This window comes from Panthera pardus, unplaced genomic scaffold (assembly GCF_024362965.1).
Source record: "Panthera pardus isolate Hobbes unplaced genomic scaffold, ASM2436296v1 HiC_scaffold_16, whole genome shotgun sequence".
Classification (NCBI taxonomy): domain Eukaryota; kingdom Metazoa; phylum Chordata; class Mammalia; order Carnivora; family Felidae; genus Panthera; species Panthera pardus.
In genome coordinates, this window is record NW_026526721.1 from 1,669,090 (window position 1) to 1,692,180 (window position 23,091).

The 23,091-nt window shown below is 59.4% G+C and overlaps 1 protein-coding gene across 1 annotated transcript in view; it reads right to left on the minus strand.

Moving 5' to 3' along the window:
- SLX9 (SLX9 ribosome biogenesis factor) overlaps positions 1–17,430 on the minus strand; it is a 35,994-nt gene extending 18,564 nt beyond the window's left edge. Inside the window, exons 1-2 of the mRNA XM_019434701.2 lie at positions 17,244–17,430; positions 11,382–11,490 (exon numbers count right to left, since the gene is read on the minus strand). Coding sequence (XP_019290246.2) covers positions 11,382–11,490; positions 17,244–17,381 — 247 coding nt within the window. The 5' untranslated portion in view covers positions 17,382–17,430. The remainder of the gene's footprint in view (positions 1–11,381; positions 11,491–17,243) is intronic.
- Positions 17,431–23,091: the final 5,661 nt, after the last annotated feature.

Sequence of the window (23,091 nt, forward strand, 5' to 3'; positions counted from 1 at the left end):
CTCGTCTGTAAGAGGGGAACCACCTCTGCGGCACACCGGCCTCGTGGGGGCCAAGTACAAAGTCAACAGAGCTCAGCGAGGAACCGGTGTGGCCGGCCCAGCCACACCCACACGCCTGCACCCCAGTGGCCTGCCTCCGACACAGCCTGCTGCCCGTGCGGGACGTGCGGAAGACGGGCCCTGGGCTCCTGGTGTTGAGTCCGGGGAGGACACGGTTGATGCGTTATCACGGGGCTTCTGCTCTCATGGAATTGGGAGGAGAGTCAATACATAATTAGTTTTCCTGTAAATGACATCAAGAAGCTATTCTCACGGCACCAATGAACGTGCGCAAACGCTCGGGCACAGGCAGCTGCAGGTGTCAGAACCGCTTCCGAGGCAGGTCGGTGAGACTAACCCCGTGGACAAGGCCATCTCGGGACACCGACACTCCCACCACACCTAAGACACAGATTTGGGGAAATAAAGTGGGAATCGGTCCCGTCCCTCCGTACATCAAAATAAGGTCCCAAGTGATTAAATATATAAATAAAAAATAAAACCATAAAAGTACCGCAAAAGACACAAACGACTACAAAACACAAAGAAAACACCGATTTGACTACATACAAATTAAAAACTTCTGCAACAAGTTATGTGAACAAACTCAAAAGGCATGACTGACAGGGGACACCTATACGTAACAAAACAGGCCTCTTCCCTCCTATGTAAATAGCTCTCCTGAATCAATAAAAAAGACAAACAGCCTAAAGAATAAGGTGCAGGAAGAGGCTGCTTATACGGAAACGTGGCTAATGGAACTTCTAAGGAAGCGCACGGTTTACAAACCGGCCCCCACTGCCCCCCCTTCACGTGAGCAGAGACTTAGGTCAGCACCAGCCGGCTCCAACCGGAGGCAGAGGCCCACTCGGGTGCCAAGCAGGAGCTCCCACGGGGCGGCGTCTTGAGAAAGCCATGAGGCGACGTCTACGGACGTTCATTGTCTTATAGGCTCCTTGTGTCCGATCCCCAGGCACCCCAGTCAGAGGCAGCACCAACACCTGGGGCCACGCGCAGGGCCTTGGGATGCAGACCCGGGAGCAAAGGGGCCATGTAGCTCCCAAAACTGGTCACTGGTTTTTTAAATGTCTGTGCATCTGACTCAGCAATTCCACTGCTACATTTTTGTCTACAAAGACATTCACCGGCACCCACAAAGATGGGGGACCCGGCATCCCCTCACATGACAACCCCGACAGCCTTGCAGAGGAGCGAGGTCGCCTCGTGCTGATGGGCAACCATGCCCGGCACTCAGCGAAGTGAGGGGCCGGGGCCGGCCATGCGTACACACAGGGTGGAAACAAAGCGGGGAGTCCCCGCACTGAGTCTCCACACTAGCGTGTGCCATGCCCCCAACCCACTAGGGAGGGCAGTGGCATGACACCTACTCTAGGAAGGGAGCCACTGGTGGGCGAGCGCCGTGGGCTCTCCCAGAGGGAGGGGACTGGCCCAGCACCAGGCGGCCAGAGATGCAGCCACGCAGGGAAGGCCCGTGCTCCGCACCACGCAAGGCTGGGGCAGGTGGTCACCTATGGATGGTGCAGCTAGATTTCCTTCCCTTCCTTTCTCTCTTTTCTTCATGACTTACACTGCACCCCCGTAAGGAGACAGACTTTAAAAAAAAAAAAACAGCAAAGATACCAAAAAACATTGGGGACAAATTGCTCTAATCAGAGACAAAGTGTGGGGAGCAGAGTGGCAAGATGATTAACCAAAGAGGCCGCGTCAACATATTTACAAAAACACACCCACCAAGTTTTACTGCTAAAGCACCCTTTTTGTTAATGAAAAACCTCTCCCGTGATGAACTCCCAGAGGCCACAAACCGTTGTGTACGTCAAAAGGGCAGATTCAACACCCTTAGGACCAACTTCTAACATAAAGACGCAGGATAACCTGGCCGTCCCTGCTTTCAGAACTGAAGACCGATGGGCAGCCGGTGGTTTCGGTTCTGCAGCCGCAAAGGGGGCCCCGCCAGCCCGCCGGGCGGGACCAGGACCCAGGGGCAGAGGGGCTGGGGCTGTCTTGCCGTGCTCTCCTCGGGGTAGACTGTCCCACCCCCGGCGTGACCAGAGTACCTCCTGGCTGCTCTCCCGCAACCCCTCACCTCTGCCAAGCTGGCCCATCTCCATCACCAACTCCAGGCCACTGGCAGGAGGAACCAGGTGGGGGAAACCCTCCAGATAACAAGGCGCCAGAGGGACAGTGCGCAGGACGGCTGTATTCCAAGTATGGAGGCAAACAGCTCACAGCCACGGGCCCCTTTCTCTCAGGGAAGGAGGCCTACAGACAGCACCCCTACAGTCCAACCTGTGCCAGGCGGCGCCTCCGCCCTGGGACGCTCAGGCCGAGGTCAGTCTCCCTCAGGCAGGGGCTGGAGAGAGGGGACATCGGGCGAGCTGCCCCGAGGGCCACCCAAGCAGCGTGCACACAACATGCTCTGGCCTCCCCTCCACGGTGTACCAGGCACCGGCATGATCCTGAAGTGGGGCAAGGACAGGCCCTGCTGGGGGCTCCCCGCCAGAGACCGCACGCGCCCTCCCTGACCGCGGCCACCACTGAGCCTGCACAGCAGACGGGGGGGAAGTCACGGGCAGACAGACAAGCGCAGGCCATGCTCAGGTTCAGCCGTCCCACGTTTATGTGACAGGGCCTCCCTCCGAGCGGTAGGGACGTGAGGACCCATCAACTGGGAAGAGGCCAGGAGGCCCCACCTCACAGATTTTGCCGAGCACCCTGCGGTGGGCCATGGAAAACAGCAGACAGGGTGCAGGTGCCCAAAGGGAGGCGGCTGCCGGGCCCGCGGGCACTGAGCCCCGATAGCGCAGGACCATGTGAAGGAATGGCCTCCTCGCAGCCACCAAGGACACGAGTGACAGCACACGGCCACGGCGGGGGCTGCTGCCGGGCTCCACGTGCAGCAGAAAGGCGCCGAGAACCTTAAATAGCTCCCTGCCACCGCGTCCAGAGGGCCGGGGTTAGAAACAGCAGCCACGTGCTCAGCAGCATCTCCCAACCCGCCCTCTCCAGCCCCTGACACAGCTGTACTCCAGGGGGAGCGGCACCCTTCGTGACCCAATGACCCCCACACGGCCATACAACCCCACACGCCCGATCGGGTCCAAAGACCACCGCTGGTGGACAGCACTGTAAAGACAGCGGCCCTCCGCGGAAGGAAGGTTCTGGAGTGGCGGGAGAGGAGCGAAGGCTCTCAGGAGCACCCAAGGACCTGCCTGCAACTGGGCCCAGCTCTGCTGACGAAGAGCCCCAGGACACAATTCCAGAAATCACCACGCCCACGGCAGACAGCGCTGAGGGGCACCATCCCTCCACACAGGCTGGCCGCCTCTCTGCATGGCCAGGAAGGCCTCCCGCTTGTGTGCGGACAACCGGACAAAGGCATCCCGCCAACCTCACAGGGGGCACCCAGGACCATCCCCAGATGGACATTCCCCCAGGAAGCCTGCCCCGCGAGGTGGGGACCCTGTCCGGACAAAGAGCAGCAAGGCAAGCTCGGCCGAGGGGCCCGCTGGCCCCTTCCTGACATGGGCCAGGCAACATCAGCTCTAACCAAGTCAGTCTGTGTGCATGGGGAGGTCACTCAGGGAGGTCACAAATGCAACACCCCACACGGGGACAGAGGGACAGCGGTCCCTGGCGGCAGATGTAGACTTGAGTCTTTCCTGTAATACACGGTACTTTTCCGATCACGAAGCGCTACCTTTCACAAAAGCAGTTTCAGGGGGAAGCAAGCCCCTACCTTCCAACCCTCGGCCAGGGCTCGGCACGGATGCTCGGTGTGGACTCGGGGCATCCGTTCACGCGTCGGCCCGGCTTCCGTGGAGCCAACGGCTCGAAGAACAGGACGAAGGAGCGCCATCCACAGCCCGGCCCCTCCTGCTCCCCTCAGACCCCAGAGCAGGCCCAGATCTGCTTCCTCCCCCCACCTCTCATTGCCCCCGTCTCCGGTGCGTGGAGAGGTCCGCCGCAGCAAGACGCTGGCCCCCGAACGGCTGCACCCCACCACCCGCCCACGTGTCTAAGAAGTCCTAAGAAGGTTCAATCCAACAAGCTACTTCGGTCTGATGAACACTCAGCCCGCCATGCTGCCAACGGGCACCACTACCACAGGCTCCAGGAGAGAGGAGGCGGGGTCACCATGAGCCTCCTTGTCACCTGCGGGGGCCACGCTCTACAATCAGAGCTCTGCAAGGATGAACTCACAGGGCCCCCAGCAGCCCCTCTTGCAGATGAGGGAGCCAGTCACAGACGGCCTCCGGCCACCAGCGAGAAAGCGGCAGGCAGGATGTGACCCGGCAGACTGGCTCCTGACCACCTGCCAAGACAGCAGAGGGAGTTTCTGAAGCACGTGCTGCCCGGGACAAACACTCCGGCGCTACAGACGGCTCACTAGACGAAAACCACCAACACCGACCTGAGGCCGTGCGGAAACGCTCCTGGGCAGGGCCGGCCGTGGGCCACAGCAGGCCAACCCCGCAGCACACCCCCCGCACGTCCACCCACGAGAACGCCAGGCTAAGAGGACAGCAATCCACAGCTCCCCGAGTGGAAGAGCTCAGCCCCCCGATCCCCCAGGACGACAAAGAGCATCCGACACGGGCGGGTCCTCGCGCCAGCACTGCTCCTTCCACAGGAAGCAGCTCGGTGCCGGTCGGGGTGGGACGAGTACAGAGCTATCGAGGGTCCCAGGCAAGTGCAGGCACCGCCCCTCACCAGTGCCGTGTGCAAGCGCCCCCGGGGCTTGCGGCTGACCCAGACTAGACCCGGGCCCTCAGCCAGCAGGCACACCAAGGCCCTGCAGCGTGGCTCCTCCTCGTGGCCTGGCTGTGGAGTGGGGTGTGGCCCCTCGGTCCTGGTCCTCTTTCCCACGGACAGGCGGGACCTCGGACCTCAGTCCTGCAGGGTGGCTGCCCGGTTCACTGAAACGGTCCCCCTTCGTTGTGCTGGGGGTGGACACAGCTGCGCACTGACTTACCTGAGTCTACCCCGAGCCAAGCCAGAGACCGCTCACGGGAGGGTGGAGGGGCTCCTTGCTCAGAGGGGCTGTGACCATCCTCGGAGCCCTGGACCCGGTGAGAGTCGTGACCGGCGGGGCCTATACCCTGCCGCGGCTCACGCTGACCCGTGGAGCCCAGGCATGCCGGGGGTGTCCCACGTGGGCTGGGCAGCCCTGCTAGCATTTGGATCACCAGTGCTGGGCAACATCGGGGGGAAGGGCTGGGCTGAGGCTCTGAGAGAGGGACCCCAAGAGAAGGCCTGGAGCTGGGCAGGGAGAACCCTGGCAGGAGGGACGCTCCAGCCTCCCAGGGTCTGGCCGGGGCCTGCCCGCTGCTCACTGAGCCCGTGCCTGGCGGGCTTCGGCGTTCAGCAGACACTCACTCACCACACTACGCCTACCCTGCTCTGGCCCAGCAGAGACACCTCCAAGCACCAGGCCCCCCACCTGCACGGATCTCAGCCCCCACGGTGCTCAGGGTGGGTGGGACGGGCACGGAGGCTCTCGCTGCTCGGCCTGACACAGCCGCGTTCCCCAAGCACAGGAGCTGGATGGGCGGAGGACGAGCTGCGGCCACTCTGGGGTGCTGCTGTGCCCCCCACTCCTCGGCACCTCATCCCTCTCAGCACACGCTGCGCACACAAGTCCTCGCACGGCCAGGCCACGCCCCCCACGGGCATCGGCCAGGTCCTCCCGTGGCTGGCCTCCCACGAAGAGCCCGTCCAGAGACGGGAAGAAGGTACCAGAAATGAAGCGGCTTTGGCTTGTCCCAAAGTGGGGAGGAAGGACAAAGTACACCCACGCTCCTCCTCCCAAATCCCTGACGACAGAGGGAGCAGGAAGCAGGCCCCGCGCCCCAAGGCCTCGCACCCAGGCCCTCTCAAGACCATCCGGGGAGGGCCCTTCCAGGCCACCTCCTTGACCTCGCCCTTCCCTGCTTCCTGTCGTTAAAAAGAACAGGCTGGAGGCAGACGGAGGCGAGAACAGCCGACAGGGGGCCCCTTCCTGCCCCACCACGTGAGACTGCGGGCCAGCCACCCTCCAGCAGCCAGCAGGCCCAGAGCAGAAGACCATGCCTCCCAGTCGTCCGCCTGCTCCGTGCACAGACCTTCGGGCCCTGCAGGTCAGGACGCCCCTGAAGGCAGGGGGCGCGCTCCCTGGGGTGGGTGGAGGCGCTCCCGCCCAGGGCCTACACCCCCAACAAGGAACCAAAGAAACGCCTAGGCGACGGCAAAGGGGCTCACAGCCAGCAGCCGGCAGCCACCGCCAGCGGGCGGACAGCGTGCACCGCCTACTGAAGAGCTCCGGGGTGCCTCCACTGTGGGCTTCAAGACGGCACGAAGGCCACGAGGGAACCAGACACCCCCTCAGCCAAAGCAGCCCCCAGGCGGCCACCAGCAAGGCCCCCACGTTCCTGGCCTGGGCCCAGGCCCAGAGAGCAAGAACCCCCTCTCCTTGCACGTTTCACATTCGAGGTGGTGCGGGGAGAAGCCATGAAACTTTCTGGGTGGGTTCTGTCACACCCTCCCTCACACTAGAGAAGGAGGGAAAAGTCTTCGGAGGGGGAGCTTTACAAACTCCCTGAAGACGGAGCCTGGAAAGCCCTGGGAATCCGTGCTGGGAGCTCCTCGCCCCTCGGCAGGACCGGCCTCTCGGAATCCGGAATCCGGAATCCGGGCTTGGCCTGAAAAGAGACGCAGCTCTGCCGCCCTCTGCTGAACAGGCTTCACGCCTGCACCTGCTCCCAACTGAAAGCCAAGGTCACAGCACTGCAGCCACGGAGCCAGAAGACGAAGAGGACGGGCACACGTGCTCCGTGTGGGCTTCCCCTGCTCCGGGGGTCCCCGCAGCAACGTCCCTCCACCGCAGCCCGGGGCCGGCCTGGTCCCAGCGCCACCTCCCTACCCTCTCCCGCCACAGACTCGTCAGCCCCCAGAGTGCCTCCTGGCAGCCTGCGCGCCGGCCCAGCGTGTCCACCGTGCTCGGCAGTGATGCTGACATTCTCCCCTCCCACAGCCCTGGCCAGGCCCATCCTCCTCCAGGCCTGCCCCAGCCTGCCTGCCTCGCTGGGCTTGAGTCCCGGGGCCGGCACTGCCCGGCTCAGGCCCCGGACCGAGTACTGGCCCGACACCCTGGGTGCTTGTGTGAGAACACACTGCACTTGTCTCCTGCGACTCTGCAGCACAGAGAACGACACAGCTAGAAACAGGAAGGGCACAGGGTGTCCCGTGGCAGGGAAGGACGCGGGAGCTGGACGCTCACCCCAGACCTGCCCTGGGCCCTCCAAGACGGATGCAGAGGAGCTTCGAAGCCACTTCACGCCCAGACCCACGAGCCCACAGACCCCGACCCCCAGGGCAGAGCCGAGTTCCACCGGGGATGGGGGATGGGGGATGGGGGGGGCGCCGTCTGCAGCAGGAACTAGGGGTGGCCTCTGGCTCTACACCACATCCTCCTGCCCCCACGGGGCGCCACAGGGGCCACAGGCCATCACACAGAGTCCAGGGGGTCCCCCACAGGGAGCTCAGCACCCCTGCCTGGAATGGAAGGTGGGCCCAAGGAGGGACAGACTCGGCTCCCCGGCCAGCAAGGCTCCCAAAAGCTCTACGTACAAACAGGAAAGACGCCACCAGCAAAGCACCCACGGGGCCAAACAGGCCCCTTAGTGTGAGCACAAGTCCGCACAAGGGGAGGAGGAGCACGGGTGTGCATGTGGGGCAAGGGGGGGCCACAGGCGTGCACGTGGTGGGGACGTACAACAGGCATCTGTCCGCGCCAGGGGACGGACCTACAAGCAGGCCAGGGCTCCTCCCCGAGCAGACTCGGCCACCTCCGGACCACACACCCCTGCACGGGGTGGCCTCATGGCCAGAGGCAGACAGCAGTTCTATTTGTGACTCAGCTCAGGGTGAGGACTCGTGGGAGAGACGCGTCTGCGCTAATCCAGGCCGGCAGACACCCTCGGCCTCACGACCCAGCAGGTGACTGAGCCGCAGCTGAGTCCTCAGATGCCACCTTCCACAGGGCCCACACCTGCCCCGGGCCAGCAGCCCCAGCTCACACCCGGGGAGCCACGCGGCCCATCGTCTCCCCGTGGGACCCAGGGCACCGGCCGGAGGGGAGGCGAGGTGACCCAGGCCAAGGTGGAAGAGCCGCTGGCAAAGAGGGAGGCGCGGTGGGGAGAGGCTGGAACACTGCCACCTGTCACCAGAGGCGGCCGGACACCGTGGGCCAGCAGGGAGGAGCTGTGCCTTCTGCAGCGTTGAGCCGGGCACGGACTAAAACCAAGCGGGGTGTCAAACGCCTCCCGCCTGCTAACCCACCCTCACCAAAACAGGCCAAACAGGACAAAAACAGTACTACGTGTCCCGTCTGCAGATAAGCAACCGAGGCCCAGAGCAGACCCAGTGCCCCCGCTGAGAGCTGCCAGCTCTCCAGGCTCCGGAGCCCACGCTCCGAACTCTCAGCAGCCCCGCCCCAGGCTACCTGCCCACCTCAGGGTCCCCAGACCCCTGCCTCCCCCTGAGGCCCTCACGGCTCTGCCCAACACACCCCATGCTTTGAGCTCCACACCCACAGTCCAGGCCCTCTCCTGCTGTAAATGTTTAATTTTCTGTATATTTTTAGGACATTTTGATACCCTAAAAATACACCTTTCTGGCTGGGGGCTAGCCAATTCCCATCTTCAGCCTCCTAACCACGCTGGCGCATCTGCCCACGTGGCCCTGGGTGCTGTGTCCCCGTCTCCAGGACCTGAGAGTATAACACAATCCTAACCACGCTGGTGCGTCCATCCATGTGGCCCTGGGTGCTGTGTCCCCCTCTCCAGGACCTGATAGTACAGCACAATCTTTCCTGAGCTGCTCTCATCTCTTCTTGTGACCACAACTGACTGCCCAGCTCATAAAGAAAACAAAGTACTTTCCTTCCTTCTCTCCTCCCCTCCTCCTGGCCACCTCCCTTATGGTTTTCAGGTCCCCATCACCCAGACTTCTAGTGTTCCCTTTGCTGAAAGTAACATCTTGCTCTTTCTGGGTGGCTGTGCTCCCTGAGCAGCCGATGCCACCTACGGTGGTCTGGAATGTTCTAAAAAGCCCTCCGACTCAGTGCAAAGGCAAGAGGTAACCGAGTTCTGTCTGCTGAGCAGAAGACTTGCTCAGTGAGTGCAAGGTCCCAGATCTGCCGGCAGGTCAGCTAACACACCAAGGTGCTGCCGTGGCAGGGGCTCCCACGGAGGCCCCCACAGGACTGCAGTGGCTGCTAGGACCCAATCAGGAGATGGCAGGGACTTGGCCATACATAGCCAGTAACCGGGAGGACCAGTCTGGGATCCAGGATCTTCAAGAGGAGACCAGAAAAGACGGGAGGGGCTTCTGAGCTCCTATAATGGCCAAGTGGGAGCCACTAGGCTACTGGCCGGTATGCACTGGAGAGTGATGAAAACCACGTTCAACAGGGCTGGGTGGGGTCCCAGGGCCGCTGGTGCTGGCTGCGGATACCCCTAAGGTGGGAACTCAGCCTCAGCCGGTCTCCCGTGCAGGAGAGGCAGGGAGGGGAGGGAGGAGAGAAGTGGGGAGAGGGGAGCGGACCGTGCCCTGCAGGGAACCGGGCCAGCAGTGCCAGAGGAAGGCCCTGCCGTCACCCCACTCCCAGGTGGGGCCACATCATCTGAGCTCAGCAAAGGGAGAGTCCAGCCCCTACACTGTCACACCCCCCCACCCTGCACCATCCGTGAAGGGGACAAGGTGCACCGGCCCCTCAGACACGGGAGCGCTGCCTGGCCAGCACGGCTAACGGAGCCCCACGCAACTCCTAGGCAGGCCGCGGGGCACACCTGCCCAGCAAATGCCACGCTCACCTGACAGACCAAGTGAACAGATGCTCCAAAATCCAGCAGCCAACGATGCGGATCATCAGGGTCCCGTGCCGGTCTACACCTGCACTAACGCTCCGTCCCCACTACTCCCTCTGAACCTTCAGGGCACAGGCGTACAGACGGCTTCTCCCACTCTCTGCCCTGGGTCTCCACCTGGGGCCGGCCCCTCACAGAGACCCCGCTACAGGCAGGCCGGGAGCAGGCGCAGGACTCGGGGTCCCAGCGCCCAGACAGCCCGGCTGACCTCTCCCCCGCAGCGCCCACCTCTCAGGGAGGTAGGAATCTGTGTGCCCCGCGCTTCGGTGGACACGGCTCCCACTGAGACGTCGGTCAGCTGCCACAGGAGCAAAAGCCACACATTCCACGGCTACTTTTCGCCACACCTCTGGGTGGAAGGGAGACGTCAAAGGGCCACGGCAAGTGGCAAGAGCCTGGCGCTCATCAGACAGCAGATCTGTCCGGGCTCGGTCACTCCAGGCTGAGCCTCTGCTACCTTGGGCTGTGCACAGCCACAGCTATGCAGCCACAAACACGACACTCGCTCACAAGGACCACCGTGTGGAGCAAACGAGAAGGTGAGAGCGTGGGCCAAGCAGCCCCGTCCCCCGCCTGGCCGCCCGCCCACTCGGCAGAGCGCTCGGCCGGTGCAGGGAGAGACCCGGTGCCCCAAGAGGCAGGCGGCACGCCGGCCCAGACCAATACAACCAAACAGGCAGAGCCCATCCCAGGGCAGAAGACCAACAGCTTCACGACCACTGGGGGAGGTGGGACAGGGTGGAGGAGAGGCCACAGGGTGGCATGCGGGGGAAGACATCTGTCAGCTCTGGAGGAGTAACTTCAATGTAAAAAAACTCCTGAAGACGGGGCACCTGGGTGGCTCAGCCAGTTAAGCATCCGACGCCTGACCTTGGCTCGAATCATGATTTCACGGTTCCGGAGTTTGAGCTCCACGATGACAGCGTGGAGCCTGCTTGGGATCCTCTCTCTCTCCCTCTCTTTCCGCCCCTCCCCTGCTTGCGCTCTCTCTCTCAAAAGTAAACAAACATTAAAAAAAAAGTTTTAGGGGCGCCTGGGTGGCTCAGTCGGTTGAGCGTCCGACTTCAGCTCGGGTCATGATTTCGCAGCTAGTGAGTTCAAGCCCCACGTCGGGCTCTGTGCTGACAGCTCAGAGCCTGGAGCCTGTTTCGGATTCTGTGTCTCCCTCTCTCTCTGTCCCAACCCACTCGCATTCTGTCTCTGTCTCTCTCAAAAATAAATAAACATTAAAAAAAAAAAGTTTAAAAATAAAAAAATTTAAAAAATTTTTTTAATAAAAAATAATAAACACATAAATAAAGAAACAAGCAACGTATAGGTTAACCTGAAATTTGCCCCAGCCCACACGTGAGCACATTAAACCCAGCCTGGCACGGTGCTACAAACACCCAGACCTTAGCCGCACATTCTCACCTCTCCTGATGGAAACAACGCTCCTCGTGTCTGGGTCCAGCTTCTGCACCAAGGCACTGGGGTCTATCTTGGTCCCGGCAAAAACATCAGTGTTCACGAAAGCCCGTTCCTAAGAAGGAAAGAAGACGTGAGACTTCCCTGTGGCTCCAGAATGCAAACGTAAGGCCGGACACAAAGCAGGGGGAGCCCTCAAGGCTGGGCCAGCTCCTGCTCAGAGGGCCTGGGGGAGGTAACCCTTGCCCCCCCCGCCGAAGCTGAGCCCGGGGGCCAGTGGGGGCTCAGACCCTGGGGCCCTAAGGCAGCACGTCTTCCCGCCCCCCTCAAACCACCAAGTGGCTTGGCTCTTGGCGTGCAGACCGTCTCAGACCAGACTCGGGACTGGCAGCGACTAGAAACACGAGCTCCACGTTCAGAAGCACCGGGACAGGAAGCAGATTCCCTTCCGAACCTGCGCCACCTCGTTCTTCCACAGCGCTCTCCCCCGTTTCACGGCCACTGCTCCCCCAATCGTCTCCCCCCAGGTCAGCTTCCGACACACGATCAGCCCCACACGGAGACTTCAAAACCCTCCCGGTCACTGCCAGTCACACCCTGCTGAGCCCACCTCCCAGGCCCACCTGACTCATTTCGGGTCCCAGCTCCAGGACAGGGACCCCAGAGGGACTGGAGCACTGACCCCCAGGGGAGTCACAGACCAAGACAGGACTGGGGCGAGGCAGAAACTGGCCCAAGGTGTGGGCTTGGCCTGCAGCCCGGAGCTCGCACAGAACACCTGCGAGAGAAGCCCAGACTCGCTCCTCGGGAGTTCTCAGGGTGGGAGGGAAAGTCAGCAAATAAGAGACAGAAAACTCACAGGGGCAATGCTGGAGCCTAGGGGCGGCTGGGAGCACCAAGCAGGGAAGGCCAGCGCGGCAGAGTCCTCCCGCCAAGGAGGAGCCACAGGAGACCAGGGGCAGGGTGCACGCCGGGCCGCCCACGTTAGTGTGCACGCGGCCAATCCCCGCTTCTTTCTGCACAGCCATTCAGACCCCGTTCACAGCGGTACTCCACATCCAACTGCTTCAAGGTTTCAGAACTCAACACGACAGGTGTCGATGCTGCGTTGTCCAGACGTCTTCGGAGGACCACAGTGTCGTTACGTGGCTAGGAACTAGGAGTCTACCTACTCCGTGTTGGAGCTCAACAGCTATCCCCTTCGTTCTACAAGTTCCATCAGTTGCTTCTCTCTTCTCGTCTGCCTAGTCTCGACGTTTTCTTTCCTCACTTCTCTTACTTCTACACTTTGAACGTACCTATTTCACAGTCTCCATCTGATAATTCCACTTTCTGCCCTCACGGCATCTAATTCTGATGCCGACTCTCACTCACGGTGGGCTGTTTCCCTCGAACTCTGGCTGTGTCCTGAGCTCAGGAGGATTTTGCCCACCGTGAGAATCCCACCCGGCCTGGCCGGCACAGGGATTAAGAGCCAGGGTTATATGGAACCTCTGCCAGATGGGCAGGGAGAGGGGTGTGGCAGGCTGTCTCCCAACAACCATCTAACTGAAGAAAACTAAAAATCTCATCAAGAACGGAAAGAATCTATTGGGGCGCCCGGGTGGCTCAGTGACTTAGGCATCCAGCTCTTGATTTCGGCTCAGGTCATGATCTCAGGATCGTGGGATCGAGCCCCATGTCAGGCTCTGTGCTGAGCATGGAGTCTGCCTGTGATTCTCTCTCCCTCTCTCTACCCCGCCTCCCCCCATACCCCCCATCCTGCTCTCTCTCAAAATAAATAAACATTAAAAAAAAAAAAAGGGAACAGAATCTATGGCTTAAGAGCTATGCCCTGTTATCCACCCCCACCTTACAGAAACTCCCTTGGGAGCTCTACTCCTGGCTCCCCAGCTCCCAGCTGCCAACGATCCCCCCACCTTGTGCCACAGGCACTAGTCCAAGAAGGTGAGCCAGACGGTGGGGATCCCTTCTCCCTCCCCGCCCCCACCTGTTGGACAGAAGCACCACCTGAGGCAGGGAAGGCTGGGAACAGCAATCCTCACCCCTCATCCCAGCTTCTCTAGGCCACAGGTACTAACAAGCCAAGAAGATGACGAGGGGCCGCCCCCCGGCGCCCACTTGTAGACAGGGGTGTCAACAGGGAGAAGCTGAGGCTGTCCCTGCCCCCCTCCTCGTGTGGGCACAGAGGTCCTGCCAGGGGCGGGACTTTATCTGGAATGCACTGTGGGGACTCACAAGTCTAGGGAGTCGTTGAAAACGCTGGCGATCCAGGCAGACGGTAGGGGTGTCCGTAGCTCCAAAACACCAGCAGCAACAAGGTAAGAACACAGCAGCGCAAGCGGAAGTTCAGCAGAGGCCACATCAGAAAGAGAGGCAAGCGCCCTGTGGGCAACGGTCAACGCTGGAGGCCCAGGCTGCCCCTCAAGGGCAATCAGAACCGTATGGGGCACACGAGAAAGTGTTCCCCAAACCAAACACAACACGGGGCAGAGGCCGACCGGCACAGGGGCCTAGGCGCAGCCTCCGAGCAGACACTGGCTCGGCAACAAGCCGCTGTGGCCCAGGGGCAACTCCCAGCGGCAGCAGCTGGAGGCTGCACGAAGCTCAAGGCTGTGCGGGGCCAGGAGTATCACAGCGAGTCTCCAAGCTGCTAGTCCCTGCTGGGAAGCGGGGCTTCCAAAATGTAAACTCCCTGAACTGTGACCGCAGCCCAGAGCCACACGCGTACATCCAGTGGTAAGAAGCAAACACCTAATGGGACACGGGGGCTCAAGCACAATCTTGGACCAGTAAGCGGCTCAGACAAACCCACCTGGTCAGGCTAAAAGATAAAAACAAAAGAGCATAAGCAGGGAGATGAGAGGCTGCACGCAGACCTCACATAGTTCAGAGCCAGGCCAATAAACAAGTAAAACGACCAGGCAACACCCCCCTCTCCCCCTCCCCGCCCAGTGCTAGGATACTTCACTACGAAGATTAATAAAGGGAGTCGGGACCAGCAGGGGGAGCTGCAGCCCTACTCAAGGTCAACTTGCAGGTCCAATGGGAAGAGACAGACTTGACCTTAGACCTTGCAGGTGGATAGCCTCTCCTATCCCAGCTGGAGGAAGAAAGGATTTCCGTACCCCCACGCCGCCCCCACCACAACTCAGCCAACAAGAAGCGAAAGGAAGCAGAGAAAAAGAACAGAGCCCTACGAAAGGAAATACGAAAGAAGAAGCCTTACAGAAAGATGAAGACAAACAGCCTCGCAGGAAAACGAAGGGTCTTAGAGCACCATACTCATGCCTACGGGTGTCCCCGGTAAGTACCAGAGAGACAGAGAGGCAGAAAAATATCCAAAGAAATAATAGCTGAAAACTTGCTGAATCTGAGCAAAACACTAACTGATACGTGCAAGAAGCTCAAAGACTCCAAGTAGGATAAAGAAACTCCACACAGAGTAAGTACAAAGAGAACTACACTGAGACAGGTCAGAGTCACGTTTACAGGCAACGAGAACCACCCCCGACCTACAGGGAACCCCAATACGACGGACAGCTGACCTCACACACAATGGAGACCAGAACATGTGGGATCACATTTCAATGTGCGGAAAGACGAAAGTCAGCCAAGAATCTTACATCCAGCAAAACCATCTTTCAAAAATGAACGTAAAATAAAAAGAATCCCACATAAACCGAAGCCGAGACCATCTGTCGCTAGCGGACCTGCCTTCTGAGAAACATTAAGGAAGTGTTTTAGGCTGAAAAGGAATGTTACCAGACAACAATCCAAAACAAAACAAGAAGCCTGTTAAAGGTAAACATATAGCTAATTACAAAAGATAACCGTAAGAACCTAAGATCGGGTTGTAACACGTACAGACACAGCCTGCAGAACAGGAGCAGCACAGCAAGGGGATGAGAGGGAGGCAGTTACACAGCATGAAGGTCCTACCTTTCTCTGCACCGAAAACAGAAACACCCATAACATAAGCCCCACATCAATTGCTAAAGGACATGAAGCGCAAAGGTTCTTTTCGTGACCAAACTCTGCTTAACCCCCCCCCAGTCCCCATGCAGTCTTGTCTGCGGTGCTCCGCAAGCCCCAGTTGACTTTTCACAATACCAAAAGCACGAGCAACAAAAGAAAAGAAGCTGGACCTTGTAAAAAATGAAAACTTGTGCTTCCAAGGATAATACCAAAAAAGAAAATAAAAAAAGACACCACCTCACAGAACTAGAAAAAAGTATATGCAAAGCACATACATCTGGTAGGTGTTTAGCATCCAGAATATAGAAAGAACTCTCGCAACTCAACAACGAAACACACAATTTCAAAATGGGCAAAGGACTTGAACAGACATTTCTCCAAAAAAAGATCTACAAATAGACAACAAGCTCATGAAAAGATGATCAACGTTATCGGCCCTTAGGGAAATGCAAGTCAAAGCCATGAAATACCACCTCGCGTCCATCAGAATGGCCGTCATCAAAAGCATAGCCAATAACAAGTATTGGTAAGGATTCAGAGGAAGTGAAACCCTCATGTTACTGAAGACAATGTAAAACGGGGCAGCCACTGTGTTAAACACAAAGTTCCATACGACCCAGCAATTCCACTCCCAATGTCCACGGCAGTATCGTCCACGATGGCCCCAAATTAGAAACCACCTTTCCACCAACTCGGGAACGATGAAGATAACGTGGTGTGGCGGAGTAGCAACCATACAATGGGGTGTTTTCACCCATAAGAATGAAACATAAACACACTGCTCTAGAAATAAGGACGAGCCTCAGAAAAAACTACCTGAAAGAAGCCAGACACACAAGGCCACAGCCGGTACTACACCATATACGAAAAGTCAGCGCGGTCAAACCTGCACACAACGGATGCCACCCGCAGCGGCCGCTCAGGAGTCCAGACTCAGCCAGGGCAGGGCCACATTCTCCTCCCCGACACTGGCCCTGGGAGCCAGCATTCACGTGTCAACCGCGCTCAGGAGCCCCGTGGACACCCACGCACACAAAACGGATTTTGGACACAAACAGCTAGCCGCAGGCAAACAGGAAGTGGACTCGTCCTAGCCAGAATGATGGATAGTAAGGATTTCTAGGGGCGACTGGGGGGCTCCGTCGGTCCAGCCTGAGACTTCGGCGCAGGTCAGGAGGTCACGGTTCCAGTTGGGAGCCCCGCATGGGGCTCTGTGCTGACAATGCAGAGCCTGCTTGAGAGTCTCTCTCTGCCCCTCCCCCACTTGCGCTTTTTCTCTCTCTCAAAAATAAACTTAAAATAAAGACACAAACATTAAAAAAATAAGTACAGGGTTTCTTTTTGGGGTGATGAAAATGTTCTGAAATGTGTAGGGACCACCGAACTACGTTGTGAACCTAACACTAAAGAACGCCCACTGAACGGGACACTTCACAGGAGCGAGTTTTAAGACACGTGAACGACACGGTGTTATTCCAACACGGTGTTCGTAAGGGCCAGACCGCGTGTTAAAACGGCAGCTCCGTCCTCAGCAGCTGAGCGTCCCTGGTCGGAACGGAGGTCAGGGCCGTAGGGAAGAGCAAACCAGGCTGTCCGCGCTCGCATTCCGCTCCCCGGGGCCCCGCCAGCCCCCCACTTCCAGGCGGCGGGCTAAGCGCGTGCACGCGCCCGCGGGCCCGCCCACGTTACAACACGTGGTCGGCCGGCCCACCACCACCGGCAGGAGGAAGCGCCGAGGCGAGCCGGCCAGAACCCGGACGAACCCCGAAAACATCACTGAGCGAGGGAGCGGGCCGCGCAGGGCCGGGTACGATGGGCGTGCCCGCCGCAGGGTCCCCTCGGACCTCGGTGCTCAGCCACACCGCCCCGGGGTCCGCGGAGGCCACTCACCTTCGCCCCGACTCCTCCGGCCGAAGCCTGAGCGGGGGCCGCCTCCCGGGCCGGGGGCGCGGGGCCGGGCGCCGCCGGCCCCGCGGGCCTCACCGCCGCCTGGTGCACCCGGGCCCGCAGCCCCCTCACTTTCCCCATGCTCCCGCGACACCCCCGGCCGGCCGGAAACCGTCTGCGCGCGCCGCACCGCCGGCCGGAAGCTGGTCCCGCGCGCCCCCGACCGGGCGGAAACCGGAGCCGGGAGGCGGGGATCCGCGCTCTCCCCGCCGGCGCCGCGCATGCGCCCGGGGCAGGTGTGGGCATTCGCGGGAATCCAGGCGGCCTCGCTAGCACCTGGGAGAATGATGGGTACCGCCGGGTCGGGGACCAAGCACGTTGAAAATACACGAGTGTGTTGGGATGCCTGACTCAGCCTGTGCAGTGTGGGACTCTTGCTTTCTGCTCAGGTCATGATCTCCCGGTTTGTGGGATCAAGCCCCAGGCTTTGTACTGACAGCTGCTTGGGATTCTCTCTCCCTCTCTCTGCCCACGCTCTCAAAAATAAGTAAATAAACATTAAAAAAAAATACATGAGTGTGTTTGCTACACAGCCCTTGTGCCCTCCAAAAGCACCGTGGGAGCAAAACGAGAGTCAGGACAGGGCGAGGGGAGGGAGGGGGGACTAAAGTGGGGAACTGAGAGGGAATATGGTTGAATCTAAGGGCACCCCAACAACCCTTGATTGATCTAGTCCATTTGTCTTAATTAACTTTGATTAGCTTAATTAAGTTAATTAACTCTAATTGAACATTTATTTCGTGTTCACCTTTTTCTACATGGTTTCATTTACTCCCCAGAACGATTCCTTGAGACTGGTGTAACTTGACCATTTAAATGGTAAAGCGATGCCAGATCGCAGGCTGGGAAGCTCCGGGACCAGGACCTGAGTGAGTCCTGCTCTTCTGACAGGCGCCTTCTGCTTTCTGAGCTCAGGGGCTCCCACGTATCCAACCCAGATGGTGCATTCAGGAAAACAACCTCTGGGTGGGTGTGACGCCCATCCTCAAGGAGCCCACTGTGCTGTTGGAGACAGAAAGCCGGCGAATCTAGAGCAAAGTATAGCACAAACCAGGATATGGATGGGGCCACACAGGAGTCCAGACTCAGCCAGAGCAGCGGCCACACTCTGTCTCCCCCCTTCTTCCCCCCCAACACTGAAAAGGTCCTGGGTGCTCGCACTCACCACTCAACCCTGTCCAGGAGCCTGGTGGAAATCCATCCACACGAAATGGATTTCGGAGAGGATTCTGCTGTAGGCAAAGCTAGGTGCCATTTCTCAGGAAGGACACAGAGGTACTCACCCAGCGGGGGTTGGACACATGACCACATGGGCCGCTTAAGGCCAAGATGACAGGATCTGTGATTTACTCAAGGCCACATAACCAGCTGGAATTCATATCCACTTATATATTCCAGGCTTTACTGAGGATATGATGCTCTAGAAAAGGCAAAACCGTGGCAAGTGGACACGCCCTACTTGGATTGATAGCAGGTCCCGTTCAGGGTGGTCTCTGGCCACGCCATGCAGGAACCAACCTATCCAGTTCCAGAACATTCCAACAGTGAATGAGGCCATTTGTAGATGAAGAAGGCACCTCAGAGACATCAGACCAGAACACACAGGGGTGACTTCATAGTACGGACCCAGTCTGAAGCCACAGAGAAATGTGTCACTGGAAGAAACCCCAGAAGCCCTTCCCAGGCTTAGCATTCCCCACTCTGTAAAAGCTGTCCTGCTATTACCTGCCCGGTGGCCAGCGTGGATGTCTGACCAGCATCTGCCAGACCAGGCTGGTCTAAAGGAGAACCCAGCTTCCTTTAGCTAGAACCTCTTGCCCGGCTGTGAACAGCACTGGTTGTACTTCTGGATGCAGTGGGTGTCAGTCAGCCCCGCAGATGGCTTTCTAGAATGTGGAGAAGGTGGCACCCACAACCCAGTCCACACCCATCCAGCAGCACCTACGACTTCTTTCAGAGGGTGTCACGAGAGAAGCCTTGTTCTCTGGTGCCGTGCCACAGTGCAGGTCCACAGCTGTGCCATGATATAATATGAGAATGCAGAGGTGATTACTGAGGTCATGCGAATGCAAAGATGAGCTCATTGATAAGAGGGCATCGGCACAGGTGAAACTCAGCGGGCACCCGGAGGATCGTGCCGCTTGGCAGTCCGTGCAGGGAGGGAGGGAACGTTGCAGCAGGAGCTCCGTTCTAAGGGTTCCGGCATTGATGACCCAATCGCTAACCCACTGGTATCCTCTACATCCAACCCGCCTCCTCTCCTGAGCCGTTGGGAGGCAGGGAGGCCAAGGTTTGGCTCCCGGCTCCAGGGACGCGGTCCCTTGTCTAACCCAGTGGTGATCTTAGCACCCGGCCAGCTCAAGGCCTGAGGGACAGCTTCAATTTTAGGGTTTGCTTTTTGCCTCTTCTGTGCAATGCAAGCTTTCTCGATAAAGGGAAAACAAAGTCCAACAAAATGAATCAGTTGGGAGTCGTTGAGAGTCCTGGGGCCCCTTCTCTCTCCATCTGTCCCATGGTCCCTCTGGATTTCCTCATCCTATTCGTGCTTTCCACACCCTATCGTGCTATCCTGACGTTGCCATCTGCAGCTGGATCTCTCCATCTCACCTGAAAATGTAGTGAAAATCTCAAAACCGGATTCTTGCTTCTGATCCCAATCTGTCCCTGCCCCAGCAGTATATCTGCCTTCCAACGAACGCTACCCACGCAGCTGCCCGAGCCAAAAAACGAGGTGTCATCTTCTCTGGCTCCCCCTCTCCCTGCCACATTCAACCCAACAGCCCCCTTCTCTCTACCCCAAGTCCCCCACCCCCACCCCGGGGCTCCTGCCTCTAGCCCTGCTCTCCGTCTCTGCTTGCAGCACCCCTACCTCCCCAGAGGGGCCCCCAGGCCGCGACCTCCGCTCCAAGGCCACCCTGGCCCGCCCTCCCCGCCGCTCCGCCCTTCCCACGGCTCAGCCGCGTCTCCGCCCGCCCCCTCCCTGCGGGACCCGGAGTCTCTGCTTTCTCGCCGACTCGTTCTTTCGTCGCGTGAGGGCGCTCGCGGGGCGTCGGACGGAGCGGAGCTGGGCTGGCCGCCGGGCGCAGACGCGGGGCTGCGGGGACGCGCTTCCCCAGGACCCGCCCTTGGGCAGCGGCCTCAAGACCTCGGGGCGCCGGGGTCGGTGGGGGGGGGGGGGCCCTCGGGAGGTGCAGGCGGCCCCGCCGCTCTTCGGTGTCCCCCGGGCCCTCGCGGAGGGACTTCCTGGCGAAGCAGCCGGTTTCCCAGACCCCCGGAAGCTGCGCTGAGAGCGGCCCCTTGCAGCTTGGCGAGCGCAGTCACGGCCCTGGGACATGGACTCCTAACCCTGCCCTCGCCACGTGCCCAGGGTCAGGACGTCCTTCCTGGGGTGGTCACGGGGGTGGCCACCAGCCTCCCGGCGGCAGCGCCCCGCCCCGCCAACCAGGTCCTCCAGCTCCTCTCCCCGTGCACTCGGCTCCCTTCAGCCCTGCCTGGCCGGATTGGGGAGGGGGGTGTCTCAGGATGCTGGGGCCTCACTCAGAAAAGGAAGATCCGGGTCGCACGCACCCAGGGAGGTGGCCAGGCATCGGAGCGACTTAGGCAAGGTAGGCACTGATGTGGAGAACAAAGGCTAAAGAAGAAAATTAAACTTCCTTATAACTTCGAGCCATTGACAAGTACTTGGGACGGGCAGAGTGACCTCCCTCTGGGAGTTTAGATGCCTCTATGTTAATTCTTTGCTGGGGTAAAAGGCAACCTTAGTTTGACATTAGCCCAACCTCCAGGATCCTGTAAAAACCCCTTGGAAACTTCCTTTATCTCTAACACACACACACACACACACACACACACACACACACACACAAACACACACCTGCCAAAGGTATAGGTTAGCCGTCTTCCTCCAAGCATATGGCCCCTGGTATACATCTGAAGGGTCTCCCGAGTAAGGTTTTACTAGACAGTAAATGACCTTTTCCTAACAGCAGCAAGCCCCTCAAGGTCCTGAAACTTTGCTTCCAAATCCGTAGAGACTACCCTGTCCCTGACCCCCTCCCAACTTGAAAGTATATGATCAGTCACCCCTCACAGCCCCAGTGCAGCTCTTCCTGCCCACAGGTCCTGTCCCCGTGCTTTAAAAAAAACTACCTTTTTTGCACCGAAGACACCTCAAGAATTCTTCCTTGACCCCAACATTTTCTTTTTTTTTTTTTTAATGTTTTCTTTATTTTTGAGAGCGCGCATGAGTGGAGGAGGGGCAGAGAGAAGGGGACAGAGGATCTGAAGCTGGCTCTGCGCCGACAGCAGGGGGCCCAACGTGGGGCTTGAACTCACGACCCACGAGATCATGACCTGAGCCGAAGTCAGACACTCAACAACTGAGCCACCCAGGCGACCCCCCGACAGTTTCGCATCAGGAACGTCTGAGCCTGTTTACCCATCTCTACAATGGGGCTGCCAGCGTAGGCTTCTTGAGGAGACCGGCAGAGCCCCAGGAAGCACCTGCCCGCAGCGCACTCCGTAGATTCCAGTGGCCCATAGAAGATAGGCGGCAAACACGTCCTGCTTCTCAGCTCAGGTTGGGGCGTGGGGACTCTTGGTGTCGGGGGTGGGCTTGGCAGGGGCAAAACCCTGCGTCTGACCCCAGCCCTTCCTGCCCGACCTGGGTGCTTGGGGTGACGGGCTGAGAGGGCAGCTCCCTTTCCCTCTCCTCCATCTTCGGGACCCTTCCTAGCATCGGGGACTAGCATGGGACACCCCGCTACAGGCGGGCGGCTGAGACGTACCCCGCTCTGTGCACGGTGGGCTGGATCCACCGGCTACAAATTGGAAGACTAAGTCAGGCTCCGAGTCCCGCCGTCCTCTGCCCGGCCCGGTTCCCTGAGAGGCCCTTCCTGGAGACCCAGGGGGCACGGCCGGAGGGTGGCTGCGTCAGGGCGATGGGGGTCACGTCGGCACTCGTGCACAGCTGCCCCTCGGTCGTACTGCCCGACAGAGGTGACTCGGTCCTGGCGACCCTGGCCCCAGGCGGGTGGGCACCTGACACGCTGGGCGGAGAGCAGAGAGCTGGGTTCGTGGTGGCCTCCACCCCGTGAACTTTGGCTTTGCTTCAGGGACTTCTGGAGTTAAAATGGCCGGTTTGAATCTCTGCGGGGCCGTTTGTCGTCTGAGCATCTCCATAACCAGACGAATTTCCGGGAGTGGGGCACTGGCGCCTCCTCTTGGCTCCTGGACGGCGCGGCAGGTCCCCGACCTGGGCGCCTGTGGGCGCAGCTTCCCGGGGTGGGAACCGCGCCCAGGAACGCCACAGGAAGCTCAAACAGGCTGGGGCCGTGGAGTTCCCGAATTTGGAAACTCTTCGGGCAAAAATGTGTCCGACTCACTGCGTGATGCCGGGGTCGAGTGCAGGAAGTGGTGACGGAGGGGGCGGGAGGAAGAGGCCCAGGGAAGGCGCGATCTCCAGGCCCGCTCTGCTCTGCTCTGCCCCGAGGGGAAGCAGTGCCGCCTGGGCCCTCCGGGGGCGGCCCCAGGGCCCTGCACCCCAAACCCTCCAGCTCGGGTTCTGGCTTCTCCTTCCACCCTCTCTCCTCCCCCCTCCCCGGCCTAGGCAACCGCTAGGTTCTCTGCCTTTGTTTCACGGTCTGAGTAACGTTAATTTACAGTCAATAGTCTTTTCTGGTTGTAAAATTAATACGTGGCTGTTGTAAACAATTTAGAAAATAGAGAAAACTATTTTAAACAGTTAAAATCCCTTTGATCCCCTTGCCCAGAGGTGCCTCCTGCCACCTTT